Raw genomic sequence first — 16,218 nt, 5'->3', positions numbered from 1 at the left:
TTATCCGCCTCTCACTCTGGATGGAAGGCTTTCTCCTCCCGACAAATACCCACATGGTACTTGACCTAACTTGGTTATTTATTTATTTTTAAATCAATTTTTTTTAAAAATAAAAATCCAAGTTTAAAAAATAAACTATAATTATATGAAACTCACATCCAGTCAATATATCGGTCTGGATCTTGAGCCTAAGCGTGGTTCGTGATGGATCTCAATCCTATGGAATAGATATTAAGATATATAATTAATATTGATGAAACATGTTAGAAAGAAGAAGACTTGTTCAGAAGAACAACATAATAAAATAAATATATTGGAAGAAATGTTTTTCTTTGTTTAGCTAATCACCAAAATCGCTCAAAAAAAGATGCAGTTGGGGTAGTTTGTAGTGATGTGGAATTTCATAACAATTTAACATACGTCAAGCGGATATATATATTCATGGAAAATGAGGTATTTTTTTTTAAAATCTAGACAAAGCCTTCCTTGCACAAAGATCCTCTCAACAAACACACAAAACATAAATTGTACTCTATGCATACATATCAAACATGCAAGGGATCTTTCATTTAAAATTAACAAATTTTATCAAATTTAATGAAATTTGATAGTGTTTACTTGTATGAACCTATTTAAAATTTTATTTTTCAATATACATAATTAACTTAAGATCCACAACACATATTTACAGATGTTATAATAGTCCACAAATACTTTTATTTATAACTATCATAGCAGCTCACATTTACATATATATAAGTTGTTATGATAGACTATAGTTTTTACACATTGAGGTTGTCATAACAACCTATATTTTTAATATTTTCATGATTTTAGATTGTCTTAACAGGCCATGTTTTTTTATAATTTTTTGGTTATATTGAGTTGATAAGTTGGTTTATCTAGATTATAAAGATGTTTTTAGATAAAAAATAAGTTGAAAATAATTTCATTCAATCCTGTTGAAAATTAAAAAGGGAAACAACACACACATATAAATTAGGTATGTGGGTCTAGCTTGTGAGGCTTGACCTACTTACCAATAAGCAATGACTCTTTTATATTAGTTAAATAAATGTGTTTATCTAGGCTCATTCACCTATCATGTTTTGTCATTTGTTATTTTTGTTATTTTTTCTTGGATTTTTGTTTTGGATTCATTAAAAGCATCCATTCAAAATGAATTTAAGAGTTTTTTTTATTTAATTCCATTCATTTTTTTTTGTTTTACTTAGATCATAGCTTTTTGTATTAGTCTGTCATGAAGTTTTTTGTTTTTTTTTTTTTTTTGAAAAAAAGGTTTAAAAAAAGGTTTTTTAGGTTAATAAAACCGTATCTTGATTTTTCGACCAGTCTTCACAAAAATATGATATCTTAACTTTGCATATATATGTTTTTTATTTTATTTTCATGAATTAGTAACAATTCTTTAATATTTGTGGAGGAATATGATCCTCAATTTTTTTTATTAAACATGTGAATCAGATTTTGCCTCCGCAATTAAAATCTTTTCTATGTTAGAAAATATATTAACACACTAAAATAATTTTTTTTCTTAAATTATATAAAAAATTGATCACAAGTCATATCTAATGGCTAAAAGGTTGGTTCGCTTATGCCAACGTGCTATTTTTGGGTCTCTATTTAAACATTGATTTGTTTCAAAACACCCGCCCGCACGCGCGCACAAGATGTCATGGCCTTAAAGAACATCCAGCTGACATGATCAACATGACCAATGAGCAAACATCAATCCATGAGTCACCCTAATTTTTATTTTTATTTTTTATTAACGACTCATCCTAATTTTTATTTTTATTTTTTATTAACGACATCCCCAATTCTTATTAAGAATGTAAATGGGTTAGGTCGTATCAGGTTAGGTTTTTTTATGTATTAACATCTGGTTAGGTATATCTATAATTATTATTCGCACTAGATCTACATCTAATTTAGTTGAGTCGAGTGAAGACCAATTAATACTAGATCTAATTATTTTTATTTTAAAAAAAAATATTAATTTATTTTTTTAACACTCCACACAAATCACATCATAATAAATTTGTGCAAAAATTCTCACTAGTTTCCCGTCAATAATTTTATTTTTCTAAATTACATTTAAAATTAATGTTATAAGTTATTTAGCAACAATCATTTCATTAAAACTATAGTGATCCATATTGAATAGTAAATCATTCATAATTATTATGATTTGTGTATACAAATCAATCAAGACATCTTATGTTTAGAAATCAAATATATATTGTTTAATCATGCACTTGCTATTTGTTAAATAATTTTATATTATATATACTTTTTTTTTAAGATATATCAACTATCAAACTTACATTATATACTATTTGATACTTGATATAGAAATATTAGATACAAATACTAAAGGAAACCAATATAATAATTTTATATGTTCTTCGTTTATTATTATTATTATTATCATTACATATTCATGATTATAAATTGAACTTAAATTATAAAAGATGGAAATTTATATTGATTTTTACAAAGATTAATATATATATATATATATATATAAATTAAAAATAACAATTTTTATGATTCATTATGTAAAATTTAATTAATAAGTGAAGATTACAAGATTAAATTTGTTTTATAAATTTATAATAATTATATGTATTAATAAAAAAAATAGTAAAAATACCAAATCACATGTAATTTGAGTAAATCCATCACCCACACTTAGGGGTGTTCAAAATAACTGATTAACCGAGAAAACCGATTAAATCGAAGAAAAATTAACTGAAAAAACCGAACCGAAATAAAAAACCGATTAAACCGATTTTCAAAACTATAAATTTTAGCAGGTCCGATTCGGTTTCGGTTTTGAACCAGAAACCGGCCCAAACCGAATCGGACCCACTAAACAATAAATATAAATTTTTGGTATAAATAGTTAGCTAACCCTAATAATTAACATCAGCTTCCTGCCTCTCACAAAAAGCCGCCTCCTTCCCCTCTTAATTAATTCTTAATCTTCTTTTCCCCATTTCTTGATGGCTGCCCCACTTCTTTTCCCCTCTCAAATGTCCTTTGTGTACCAATCTCCTTTTGCTTTTACTGTTTGCCATTTGCAAGATTGGCGATGGACATTTAAAGGTTCGAAGTTATCTTTATTTCAAGCATATGGAAACTTGGCACATATTTGATCAATTCCACTGAAAAATTGAAATAGTTTCTGTTTTCTAGCCATATGGGACAATGATTTTCCACATGAAGGATCCAATACCACCAATGGCTTGTCTAGGTCTTTCTTGTAGATTTTGATGACGGATTCAGATTTGGTTGCTAAGGTTTGGATGAGAGAGCCAAAAGACCGGGTGGATTTTTGGGTTGGCAGGTCAGGGTTCGGGTTTTCAGAGCTGGGAGGAGGGGATTTGGGGGAATCTAGATGAAGGGATTAGATTTCCCGGTTTTTTGCAAAAAAAAACCGGATTTAACCGAACCGAACCGGTTCAGTTTGAACCGGTTTTTGGTCCGGTTAATATTTCACAAAATTAATGTAATTCAGGTTCAGTTGGTTTTTTGAGTCCAAACCGAACCGTGAACCCCCTAACCCACACCCAACAGAATCAATTTTTTTATCCATTTTACTTTGACCCAATCCAGATAAAAACTTTATCAAGCTTAGAAGGTGTCTAGCATGCAATTCAACCGTATTTAAAAATAAAAATTAATTTTTTTAATTACAAATTATTTTGATATATTAATATAAAAAAATATTATTTTAATATATTTCTAAAAAAAAATACACTTTAAAAATCAATATATAACACAATCTCAAATAATAATATCAAATACTCAATAGTCTACACAGATCCTATGAAATTATCATAACAGATTGGCAATCCACGGACTCAGATGATCACGCGTGAGAACCTAGTTAAATTGCAAAAAGTGCCACATGGACCGTTACTGATTGTCACAATGATTACTTACAAGTTGCACCACATCCTCCGGTTTGCCAACATGTGAATTTTGGATTCCCGGCTTCTGCTTACAAGTGCAAAAGAGAGAAAGCCTTCACGAGTATTCAGACAATCATTCAGCCAAAATAGCTGCCATGCACGCGCACCTCTAGGCTTTCAGGCTCATGGAAATAACCGATCCATATGATGAGATTGAATGGTAAGCCCACCTAACATAACAATAATTAGCACATCAATCTTAGAAGTAAAGGCCGCATTCAAAACAACATCATTTCTTGGCAATAAAGTTAAACTTCGTTAATGCACTTCGAAATTTTATCCAAATCACATAATTTAACCGTTGCTGCAAGATAATGGCTTTCATTAATAAAGAAACCAGAATGTTTCCAATCAAACTCCAAGTATATAGTCTGGCAAGAAAGATCTGGTGCCCAATTGGGACATGAGGGGGGGTGCTGTCAATCCATCCTTCCCTTCAGGATTTTCTCTTTAATATCATCAGGGGTCCTGAAGCATAAACATAAGATTTGTTAAGACTCGCAACAATTGAAAGACTCAATGCCAGAAAGCTATATCCAACACTACACTATCATAAAGATGTACAATTTGATAAACTATTTGACTATGCAATGAAAGAGAAATTAATGGAAGGCCTACACAATATAGATGTGTCCTCCCCAACCACTCAAGCAGTCCCGATCTACTGATGCTAGCAACGCTTGGGATACAACTTCAAATAATTCATCTGGTTCCTGATCAGAGAACATAACATACAGTTAATAAATATTTTCATGATCGGGTAGAAAGAAGAAGCTTTCATACAGAAATCATAATAGCAATGCCCAACCACATCACTGATTGCTTGTTTGAGGTAACCAGCTGGGGAACTTAAACATATGGGATAGATGTCCATTAGAGTCACAAACCAGATCTAAGTATTATACCAGTAGCTTCTTTTGCAAAAGGGACATAACAAATCTCATGCATTAGACTGGCAATTGATGCAATTAATGACAACTACACAGTTTATGTTTGTAAACTTTTCTTTTATTAGACCATGGTTCAAACTTGGCTTGTAATGAAATTAAACTTGAAAATTATGCTACAGCCCAGTGCTTATACACTCACCAAGAAAAAAAGACGTTGTACATAGATTATTGAATTATGGTTTTCACTTAAGTAGGATTATATTTTTAACTGGCAAGTATATCAATTTGTTGCTGATATTGTCTTGCACAAACAGCAGAATGATATGCCATAGGTGTCAAGTCACAAAATCCATACTCTTTAGATCAGCTTCAAATCATAAGTAGCTAAATTAACTAACCATGTCAGGCTTGAAAAATGCTTCACAGGCACCATAAAGGGACTCAGAGGCTGAGCCAGCAACAACAAAATCTTTTGCAAGTTCCCTGCATTTGGGAAAGAATGAAAATATTACAACTAAAATAAGGATAGCACCACATCTAGAAGATAAATTTATTTAAGGGAAACTGCACTTTGGTTTATTTCACAAGGCTATTGCTTATATGGGAAACACGGCAACTATTGATGTCAATAAGATATGTAGTGTAATTAATGGCATGTACCTAGACAGTATTCACATAATTTCAATAATCAACGTGAACAACTTGGAAAACAAAGTCCAAGAACATCCATAACCAAGGTTTTCAAGACAAGTTACAGGTTTTGTCCGGTGTACACGAAATAACCTAAAAGTCAATGGTTCAACAAGAAGCTAGAGAGACAAGCAAATATAAGAGAAAACATCAATTATTTTTTTGATCTTGAAATAGAGTTTCCAACATGTCAAGAAGTAATTACAAAAGACTACTCGAAATAAACAGGAGAAATTAGAGAAAAATTAAATAGTGCTCTCCATGTTTTTCCAATCCACAAATAAAAAGATAAAAGATCTGCTACCTTCACTATGGGTCATAGCAATTTCCAGTTGCTGACAGAACCATAAAAGCGCTTCTAAAGTTTGAAAAGATAGAAAATATGAAAGAAGTATAACATACTTGGCCCCAATGAAATCCATTGTGCAAATGAATGGCTTGTCATCACCATCCAATCCAGCAATAACAGGTTGGCAGAAATACGGACCGAACCTGAGAGAGAATCAATTGCATTTCATTTTCATGTACATATCGAAATAGTGCTCTATATGAAATGTGACACAGAGAACCTCAGACTGCTACAGACATATCGATCTTTTTCCTAGTTGTGATGCCTGAACATCACAAAGCATTCTTGATATGCGACCAAAGATAATATTGTTACTTGTTACACCAACGAAACTTCATTCGTCGTAATTAAAATCAAATTAACACAAGCATAGACTGAACAAACCTTTTCTCATAAAGTACAGCAGAAACAAGGTTAGCAAAAGTCTCAGGCTTCATGTCCCTTTCTTCTCGCAGCTGATACAATTTGTGACGGAAAACAAGCCTCTGATACCTACATATTATTACAGCCACACCCACAAACCCAAGAATCAATCCAACCTCCAAATCGCCATACAATAATCACAAAAAAACCCATGACTTGAAGCATAATTAATCTTTTTGTTCACTCTCAATCCTTTTCTTTTTTCTTTAATGCGGTGAATTATAAAGCCTAACCTAGTCTACGGAAATCTCTACAATTCGAAAACCTTACCGTATATCACAAAGTTTGAAAATTTATGCAAGAATAACAAAACTCTAAAAAAACGCCAAGAAAAAAAATTAAAAATACATATGGAAAAAAAATAATAGAAGATAATTGGTGCGTGAGTGAGATATACAGAGTTTGGGCGTCAGTGCCAAGGCCAGAGAGACCGACGAAGAGCTTATCGTGGATTTTGTAGATTCGCTGGAAATCAGTAGCGACTGTTTGAAGGTTAACTCCAAGTCGTCGGTCGCTAGCTATAGCGAAGCAGTTCTTGCCTACCATAGCTACTATGGCACTTCCATTGTACTCGAATATCTGCCAACCAAACAAAATTAAGAGAGAAAAAATGTAACAGCATGCAGAAATTAGAGTTTCACAGACAAGAAACAGTAGGAGATTTAAGGAAGAACGGAAAACAACGTACCGACATCGGAAAACTGAGGATTGGAGGGGAGAGTGGAGAGGAGGAGGAGAGAATGAAAGAGTATTTAGGAGATCTTTGAGTTTTTCTTTTACTGTTTCTGTAGAGGAAGTTCCATGTAGAATAGAATGCTGGCTGGCTTGGGGAAGATGCAAGAAGTTAAGATGGACTGGGCCCGATAGGCCTAATTAGTAAACCCAATCTTAGAATTTTTTTCTTCTTCTTCTGCAAGCAATTGTCTCCCAGGACAGGACAGCCCGCAATACAAACTTGAAGATCATATATATAAAAATATAAAATCAGTTACAAAATAATTTATTAATATTTTTATTTTTAAAAATATTTATTAATAAAAATTGAATTAAATTTAATAGATAAAAAATTCGAAGGAAGAATTTAAATTTTAAAATATATATTATTTCATAGATTATTTTAAATAAAACAAATAGTAATAAAAAAATATAAATCAGAATTTAAAAGAAAAACAGATTGAAAAGCTATTTTAAAATAATAATAAAAAATCATTATTGTCAAACCAGTAATTGGTATGTCAAAAGCTCTGTCTAGAGAGGGAGGGGTTGCTGTGACAATTCCAAACACGTCAAAGAAGATCCTTTAGACATCATACATGGTCTAACTCGTATATGTTGTGTTATATTTGATGTACGAGTGCATCCAATGCTTGCATCAATCAATTTTTGTTTTTAAATTATATTTTAAATTTATTAAAATATCATAATATTCTTCAGTTAACTTGATTATTATTAAAAAAATAACATGAAAATACAAAAATACCTTGAACCCTAGTTTAACAAATTTTAATTTTAAATATAAGTTAGTTATTTCATTTTGTTTTTTTTTTGTTAAAGATTATTACTAAAAAAAATTAAAAAAAATCTCATTTTTCTTTGTTTGCTGTTGGATTTTTTTATTATTAATGGTTAATGTAAAGAATTTTATATTACTTAAGTTATAATTAATAATTGATTATTCATAGCATAGAAAAGAGAAAATCATACATGATCCTACTAAAAAGTGGTATGAATTCTTTTTCCTATTAAATTTATTATTATTGTTGTTGTTGTTATTAATTCCTTTTTGTTTCTTTTTTTTCTTTGTTTAGTTATCGTGTGAATACTATAAAATTTTTCTTACAATAAAGAATATTTCAATAAAGTTGGCATCTTTTTAATGTATTTCTAAGAGCATATTCTTAAAAAAATCTCATACATGGACAAAAAGAGGATGTGGATCTTTTTATCACAACTTGTTTTTTTTTTTCTTGAGATTTATTATAAGTTGTGTTGTGACAAATTCAACTTCTAGTTCCAGTAGCACTCGAGACATGTCAGATACATGAGCAAAGTTTTTTTTTTTCCCGAGAGATGCAGGTCAGTTGAGTCACGCATATCTCCTGAAAAGTGATCCTGCGTGTTTTGCATTGAGAAATAGTGAAAACTTACAGTATAATTTTCTTTTTCTCTAGTTATTTTGAAACAAATTCTCCCCCCTTGTTAAAAAGAAAAAATTACATTTAATTACATGCCAGTGTATTAATAATAATGCACCTCTCTTAATTTCAAAGCAGCAGTGTATAATAATAATATTAATATTAAATCCATGAAAATGATTTGAATTCCCCGAAGATTGCTATTTCCTTAAATAATATACCTATTTTCCATATGGTCCAAAAGGAAGAAACTGGATTCGGTAAGATTCCTCGGTTGTCAACTCATTTTCTATACATCTCCACAGAAAAGTGTTAGCAAGCCTACTCAGTGGTATTTTCATTTTCATAGAGAGATAAAGAGAGAAAATCAAGGTAGATTGATGGATCAAGGTTATATAGAGGTTTGTTTTGAAAAAAGAAGTTTGTTTTAGATAGGAACGTAAAAACCGTCGCCCCTGTATACTCAGAGAAAAGATCAGTTCCAGTGCCGTAAATTTCAACCATTTTTTTATTCCGGTGAATATATACCGGATCGGCGATAGAGTTGCTTGAGATTTCTCTGGTCACTGAGGAGTAGAGTTGGGCATATAGAGATGAGTTGGATGCTATGGTGGAGCTTATCGCTATCTGCAAGTGCAATAGTCATTATGGCTCATGGAGGCAGCAACGTGACGTACGATTCAAGATCTTTGGTCATCAATGGGAAACACAAGATCATTTTCTCTGGTTCGATTCACTATCCTCGCAGCACTCCTCAGGTACTTTTGTATCCTTCTCTTCTATGCATCTCTTGTTTTAATCTGTTTATAATTTTTGTTGTGGAGGATGATGTTACAGAATCTTGGCCTTTCGATCCAACACAATCTTAATTAATTTAAAAGAATATGTTAATTGCTGTTCAAGAAACCTTGTTGGTCTGAGGCTTTCAATTTCTAGCGTGAATGAATTTTTACCTAACCACCACTGCAATTTTTCTTGCTCGGCCTCCTTTGAATTCAACCCGAAGCTAGACTGGAGGATCAGCAATTTCTTTTCTCTTTCAATAAGTATTTTTTTTATAATTTTTTTCAAATGTTAAGCAAAAATCATCAGCACCAGAGATTATATATTTTTAATTTGTTAAAAAAGAGGATTATAAAAGAAACGAGTACTTTTTTATTCTAAAAAAAGGCTTATAATATTTTTAACTAAGAAATCATTAATTTCTGGCGTTCTTATATTTGAATAAAAAATGGAATACTCTGTCTCCCAGATTTTATTAATTATTTTGCTTTGAAAGGAATGTTTGGTTAGAATTTTAAAATAAATCGCTTAATTTCTTAGAGTGAAAGGTGATTTTTATAACAGTAATTCAGAATTATATTAGCTTACACTTAAAAAAAAAAATGGAAAGTGATGCCTTTTGATATGTAAGGTTGTTTATTAATTTTATTTAAGAAATAAAAACAACCTTGAGTGTATATATATAAAATTAACCTTTTCTTTTATATAATTAACCTAAAAATATTTTAAAATTAACCACCGAAGTCATTTCATTTTAAGTATATTCGACATTAGCTTGTATGGATCTTAATTAGATTATATAATATTATTATTTAAAAATATATATATATATATATGTATAATGTTTTGACTATTGTTACGTTTTTAATTATGTTTTTTATAATATTTGTGTGTTTTTGAGAAAATAATCCATCCCTTAAGAAATTTATTTAGTTTTATTTAAATTAATTTATTTTAAAAAAACTGATTTAGATTATATATTCAATGATAACTTCAATTTAAATGATTTTATCAGTCTATAATATAATAAAGCATAACAAATTTCAAAATAATAACAATAACAATAATAATAAAAGCTAATCCCGCCTTCAACCCTACGGTATATTCTGAAAGCTGAATTTCATGAGATACAATATTTATTTCCCTTAATGCGCTGAGTTTGTTTTATTACTTTTCCACATTCTTCCCTCTTGGTTTTTATATTTTATGGTTACTCATTCTAAGTCTTTTTATATATATTTTAAAAAAATTAAAAAAATTTAAATTTAAAATTTTTTTTCACTTTTAAATTAATATATTTTTTAATATTTTTAAATTATTTTGATATTCGCTGATATCAAAAATAATTTTTTAAAAAAATATATTATTTTAATTAAAAAACATTTAAAAAATAATTAAAATTATAATTTCAAACACATCAATAATTTCGCTGTCAACTCGTGGACCAAAATCTCTTTAACCAATCCCCTAATTACACATTCCATAAATATAACAAATGGAGATTTGTCACGGTCAAACAATAGTAGTTAAAATTCCAACATGAACGTCAGCCTTACAGATGGCGCTCATCTGTTGGATTGCGAACAACAATCATATCCATGTAGACGACGAGTCTTACATGTTGGATCGTAAAGAGCACGACCTCACGTCCGAATTACAAACGACATGTCACATATCGTGGAAAAATGAATTTCTCATAAAAGATCTGTAGCCTACGTTAGTAATGTTATGATGACGTGGATTTGCAGATGTGGCCATATTTAATTTCCAAGGCCAGAGCAGGAGGTTTAGATGCCATTGACACTTACGTATTTTGGAATCTCCACGAACCCCAACAAGGACAGGTGACCATCGATTAATCTCTCAACATGATCCAAAGTCATAGCGTGGCTGTATTGTTTTAAAAAAGTATTTTTAAAAAATTAATTATTTTGTATTTTTTTATTATTTTAATGTATTAATATTAAAAATAATTTTTAAAAAATAATAAAAATACCGCAGTATCATCTAAATTATTTGTACTGATACCAACATTCGCGGTGCCAATGCAGTCTGATTTTAGTGGAAGAAAGGATTTGGTGAGGTTCATTAGAGAAGTTCATGCGCAGGGACTCTATGTTTGTCTTAGGATCGGACCCTTCATCGAGAGTGAATGGACTTATGGGTAAGTAAATTAGGAAAAAAATATTAGATATATTAAAAATTGTATTTCTCCCTTGAATATAAATACAGTATTCATCGTCGAAGCAAAGAGTGTTTTACCTGAGGAATATTTATTTCTTTGCAGAGGTTTGCCATTTTGGCTGCATGATGTACCAGGAATCATTTTTCGTTCTGACAACAAGCCATTCAAGGTATTATAAAAGCACTGCTAATTATTTATCAATCAGTGGTTGATGACTAAAAGAATAAAATTACTGAGCTCATTTCCATTTGTTAACTGGCAGTATCATATGAAAAGGTATGCGAAGATGATAGTAAAAATGTTGAAAGCAGAGAAGTTGTATGCTTCACAAGGAGGGCCAATTATACTCTCACAGGTTTCCAGTTCGTGAATTTATGCAGTTTTTTTTCTTCTTATTTCCATGTTGCAACATCTCTGCAATCCCATTTTAATGATATTTAGAGTTGTAAACATGTAGATTGAAAATGAATATGGAAATGTAGAAGCAGCATTCCATGAGAAAGGGCCACCTTATGTTAAGTGGGCAGCAAAGATGGCTGTGGGGCTACATACTGGTGTTCCCTGGGTAATGTGCAAGCAAGATGATGCTCCTGACCCGGTGGTTAGTCTCCCTTTTGCCTACAGCATATTGTTAGAGAATAATATAAATCTTCTTCAATCAGAGCTTTAATGACCAACGGTCACGAGTTCGAATCTCACCATTCTCATTTATTTGATAAAATTAAGCACAAGATAATGTAGGCTTGTGCAAGTTTCAAGCCCAAAGGGCTTTCACTTGAGGAGGTGGCTTAAGCTTTTGGTTGAATTGGTTCTTTGACATGGTAAAAGCTGATAAAATTAAGCAACTTTCACTTGAGCATGCAATTTAAATGATTTCAATATTGACTGTTGCGATGTGGAGAAACATTTTCAGGACCAAATTCACCAAGGAAGCCTGCAATGTGGACAGAGAACTGGACAAGTGTGTACGTGTTAATCAAATCCTCTGTGCTCATTATAAAACCACCACTTTGAATTTGGATTTATCTTGGAATATAATTTCCTGATTCAAATACAAAAAATGGAAGGCATAGAAGATCCCCTTTTTGTTGAATTCTCTGCCAGTTCTTAAAAGCAAGTCATTCAAATTTACATCTTTTGGCATCCAGACACCCTTTTGAAACTTGCTTGGAACAGGAGAGATAGTGTCTATCAGAGTTAAGATTTCTTGTAAATTAAAAAAATTGCTTTTGAAAAACTTATATTCCAACGCTGTCATCTTTTCAATGCAGATCTGATTCTCTTGCTTTACTTCTGGCTTTTATGCTAATTACAACGTAAAAGAACATGTCTGTTTGATAATCGATTTTAAAGGGTTGTTAAATAGCTTGCTTCCACCTAATGACTCTGTTATCTCATGAAGCTATCAAACATATGGTAAAGAAACTAGATCGAGATCTGCTGAAGACATAGCATTCCATGCTGCACTATTCATTGCGAAGGGAGGAAGCTTTGTGAATTATTACATGGTTTGCTTCTCATTCTAATGGTTTCTTAAAATCATTCAACAATACATGGTTTCTTAAAATCATTCCTTTATTCTAGTATCATGGAGGAACCAATTTCGGAAGAACAGCTGCTGAGTATGTACCCACAAGTTATTACGATCAAGCCCCTCTGGATGAGTATGGTAAGTTCTGCTTTAATATCAAGTACCTGTTTTATCTTATCAAGGACAAATTTGACTTCCTGAGTGGGTGCATAGGTTTGCTGAGGCAACCAAAGCATGGTCACCTGAAGGAATTACACGCTGCAATAAAGCTATGCAGGAAGCCTCTCCTTTCCAGAAAAGGGATAAATTTCTCTCTTGGCCAACTGCAAGAAGTAAGAACTCGGTATAATAGCTTGTAGTGATTTTAATTTCCTATTTTCCTCAGAATGCATTTTTTCCAGTTATCTTAATCTTGCAAAGTGAAAAATGTATATCACGACTGCGTTGATTGAAGGCCTTTGCATTCGAAAGAAATTCAGACGAATGCGCTGCATTTCTCGTGAACCATGATGGGAGAAGCAATGCCACGGTACATTTCAAAGGGTCATCGTATAAATTACCTCCAAAGTCAATTAGCATCCTACCAGACTGCAAAACCGTTGCCTTCAACACTGCACAAGTATGGTTCAGTCGCAAGTACTAATTTTTACCACTCGCATACGATATTCCTGCTGAAAACAAGAAATCATGCGTTTCTTCTCCATTTTTAATTTTCTATTTTGGACAGGTAAGCACACAATATGGTACAAGAGTGGCCACAAGAAGGCATAAATTTGATTCAATTGAACAATGGAAAGAATATAAAGAATATATTCCCAGTTTTGATGAAAGTTCTTTGAGAGCAAACATGCTACTAGAGCACATGAATACAACCAAAGATTCATCCGATTATCTTTGGTACACTTTCAGGTAAACAAAGATGATGATATGATAAGATCAAATAGACCTGAAATCTGGTTATATATGCCTGAACCACGTTTTCATGCACTGCATTCTATGATGTTTTTATGCAGGTTTCACCAAAATTCCTCTAATGCTCATTCTGTACTTACGGTGAACTCCCTTGGACACAATTTACATGCTTTTGTCAATGGAGAATTTATAGGCAGGTTATCACATCCATTCTGTTTATTTTTTGAAGGATCTCATATGCGAAACCCAAATATTTTGCCACAGAATTTTCTTAAAATACAATCATTTTAAAGCACAGAATTTTCACACAGACCATGACAGCTTGAATTTCCTGGGATTTTAAGAACTTTCTCTCTGATAATCAAACTTTCCAGACATAATGTTATAGATCTTGTTTTCTAGGATCTGCTCATGGAAGTCATGACAATAAAAGTTTCACCCTGCAGAGGAGTCTTCCTCTAAAACGTGGAACCAATTATGTTTCCTTGCTCAGTGTGATGACTGGATTGCCGGTACTTCTCTATCGTAGTTTTTCTTCATAAACTTGCAGTCTTGAACTGTTGTTGTGGTCCACCTGACTGTGAAAGAATGTTTCATTACATCGACAAAATCCCAACGTTAATTCACTTTTATTTGTGCATTGGCCTTAAGGATGCGGGGGCATATCTCGAACGAAGAGTTGCTGGACTACGTCGTGTGACCATTCAGCGCCAACACGAACTTCATGATTTTACTACTTATCTATGGGGATACAAGGTACGTAATCGTCTTCTAGCAAATAAGTAGATCTCAATCTTTACAAGCTTAGTCTTATATATTTTCAACATTTATGATATTGCTGTATCCCTTTCATTTTCTGAGTCCCTTTCATTTTCTGAGATACACATTTCCTCTCATTAGTGAAATTGGCTTGCCATCATTTTTTATCAAAGCCATTTTCACCTTTTTCTCATGAAAATCCCTTCCTTTTCTATGTTTCTTATCCTTGGCTGGTCCATATTTTTCACATTATCGATTATTCCATGTAATTCCTGTACAAAGTCAAACTGATACAAGTATGATTTTCCCAAGGTTGGGTTGTCAGGTGAGAATATCCAACTTCATAGAAACAACGCAAGCGTTAAAGCTTACTGGAGCCGGTATGCAAGCTCATCTCAGCCACTCACATGGTACAAGGTACATTAATTTGGTCAATGATAATTCTTGATTGAATCAGATTTATGTTTAGTCCTTATCAACCTCCTAATTTATTGCAAACTTGCAGACTGTTTTTGATGCACCAGCAGGAAATGATCCTGTTGCATTGAACCTTGCATCCATGGGCAAGGGCGAAGCTTGGGTTAACGGCCGAAGCATTGGCAGATACTGGGTCTCATTTCTTGACTCTGATGGGAATCCCTATCAGACACGGTAAGCTTTAGAAATAATATTTGTTTTTCATGAATGCAAATATCAACGTAATTGTTCTTTTATTTCTCGCATAACACGATCAGAATTATTTATGTAGCAGTTAGATTGTAATCTTTGCTTACAATATGGTCAACCTTTTTTCTCTTCAAGGAACCATATACCTCGATCTTTCCTCAAACCTTCAGGGAACCTATTAGTTATACTGGAAGAGGAAAGGGGAAACCCTCTCGGAATTTCCTTAGGCACTATGTCAATTACGAAAGTATGTGGTTACGTGTCCATTTCACATCCACCGCCAGTGATCTCATGGCAAGGAGAAAACCAGATTAACGGGACCAGAAAAAGGAAATATGGCAGGAGGCCTAAAGTTCAGCTTCGTTGTCCACGCGGAAGAAAGATTTCAAGCGTTCTCTTCTCGAGCTTTGGAACTCCTTCTGGTGACTGTGAAACTTATGCCATTGGAAGTTGCCATGCATCTAATTCTCGAGCCACTGTAGAGAAGGTGAGATCTCTATTCCTTTCTCTAATTAATGGTTGTCCGGAATATTAAAATGTAAGTATATATTGTTAATCAGACTTTCTCCAATTCTCTCCAATATCACTAGTTATTTAGTATAATCTTTTCGATTTCCTATGTTTTGCAGGCTTGTCTTGGTAAGGAAAGATGTTCCATTCCTGTGTCAAGCAAGAACTTCAAAGGTGATCCATGTCCAGGCATTGCAAAATCTTTGTTGGTTGATGCCAAGTGCGCTTAAGGGGCACTTTAGTGTCACCTCTGTTACAGCTCCTCCGAGGAAATCCACTGGTTATTCAATTTACTGTTAAGAGTGTAATTTTTAGTGGATTAGAATGAATAACTTGATGGTTTCACCGTCAAAATTTAATTGTATAAACTTTGCTTGTTATTAT

At 32.4% G+C, this 16,218-nt stretch overlaps 2 protein-coding genes across 2 annotated transcripts; one reads left to right on the top strand and one right to left on the bottom strand.

Annotated features, from left to right (window-relative positions):
• Window positions 1-3,803: 3,803 nt before the first annotated feature.
• Window positions 3,804-7,201, bottom strand: LOC118058247 (proteasome subunit beta type-3-A). Its single transcript, XM_035070992.2, has 7 exons — window positions 7,042-7,201; window positions 6,751-6,932; window positions 6,315-6,422; window positions 5,984-6,073; window positions 5,290-5,374; window positions 4,620-4,714; window positions 3,804-4,469 (listed from the first exon to the last, which is right to left on the bottom strand). The coding sequence occupies exons 1-7, from the start codon at window positions 7,045-7,047 to the stop codon at window positions 4,421-4,423; spliced, it is 615 nt and encodes a 204-aa protein (XP_034926883.1). The 5' UTR covers window positions 7,048-7,201; the 3' UTR covers window positions 3,804-4,420.
• Window positions 7,202-8,758: 1,557 nt separating this feature from the next.
• Window positions 8,759-16,218, top strand: LOC118058328 (beta-galactosidase 16). Its single transcript, XM_035071066.2, is given in 20 exon segments — window positions 8,759-9,246; window positions 11,020-11,115; window positions 11,323-11,435; window positions 11,559-11,625; window positions 11,719-11,811; window positions 11,914-12,061; window positions 12,198-12,207; window positions 12,314-12,421; window positions 12,859-12,964; window positions 13,041-13,125; window positions 13,201-13,319; window positions 13,442-13,606; window positions 13,715-13,896; window positions 14,001-14,092; window positions 14,302-14,411; window positions 14,551-14,655; window positions 14,971-15,075; window positions 15,164-15,309; window positions 15,460-15,811; window positions 15,954-16,218. Coding segments are annotated over 20 exon segments (2,478 nt in total). The 5' UTR covers window positions 8,759-9,081; the 3' UTR covers window positions 16,065-16,218.

Source organism: Populus alba, chromosome 14 (assembly GCF_005239225.2).
Source record: "Populus alba chromosome 14, ASM523922v2, whole genome shotgun sequence".
Lineage (NCBI taxonomy): Eukaryota > Viridiplantae > Streptophyta > Magnoliopsida > Malpighiales > Salicaceae > Populus > Populus alba.
Note: the sequence above shows the minus strand (reverse complement) of the source record. Positions and strands in the feature narration are given on the sequence as shown.

Excerpts from the sequence above, each read along its gene's own strand:
- LOC118058247 (XM_035070992.2), bottom strand. Across the intron at positions 5,375-5,983 it reads ATGGATTTCATTGGGGCCAA|GGAACTTGCAAAAGATTTTG; the intron begins GTATGTTATACT and ends TCCCAAATGCAG. Across the intron at positions 4,715-5,289 it reads CATTTTTCAAGCCTGACATG|GAACCAGATGAATTATTTGA; the intron begins GTTAGTTAATTT and ends TTCTCTGATCAG.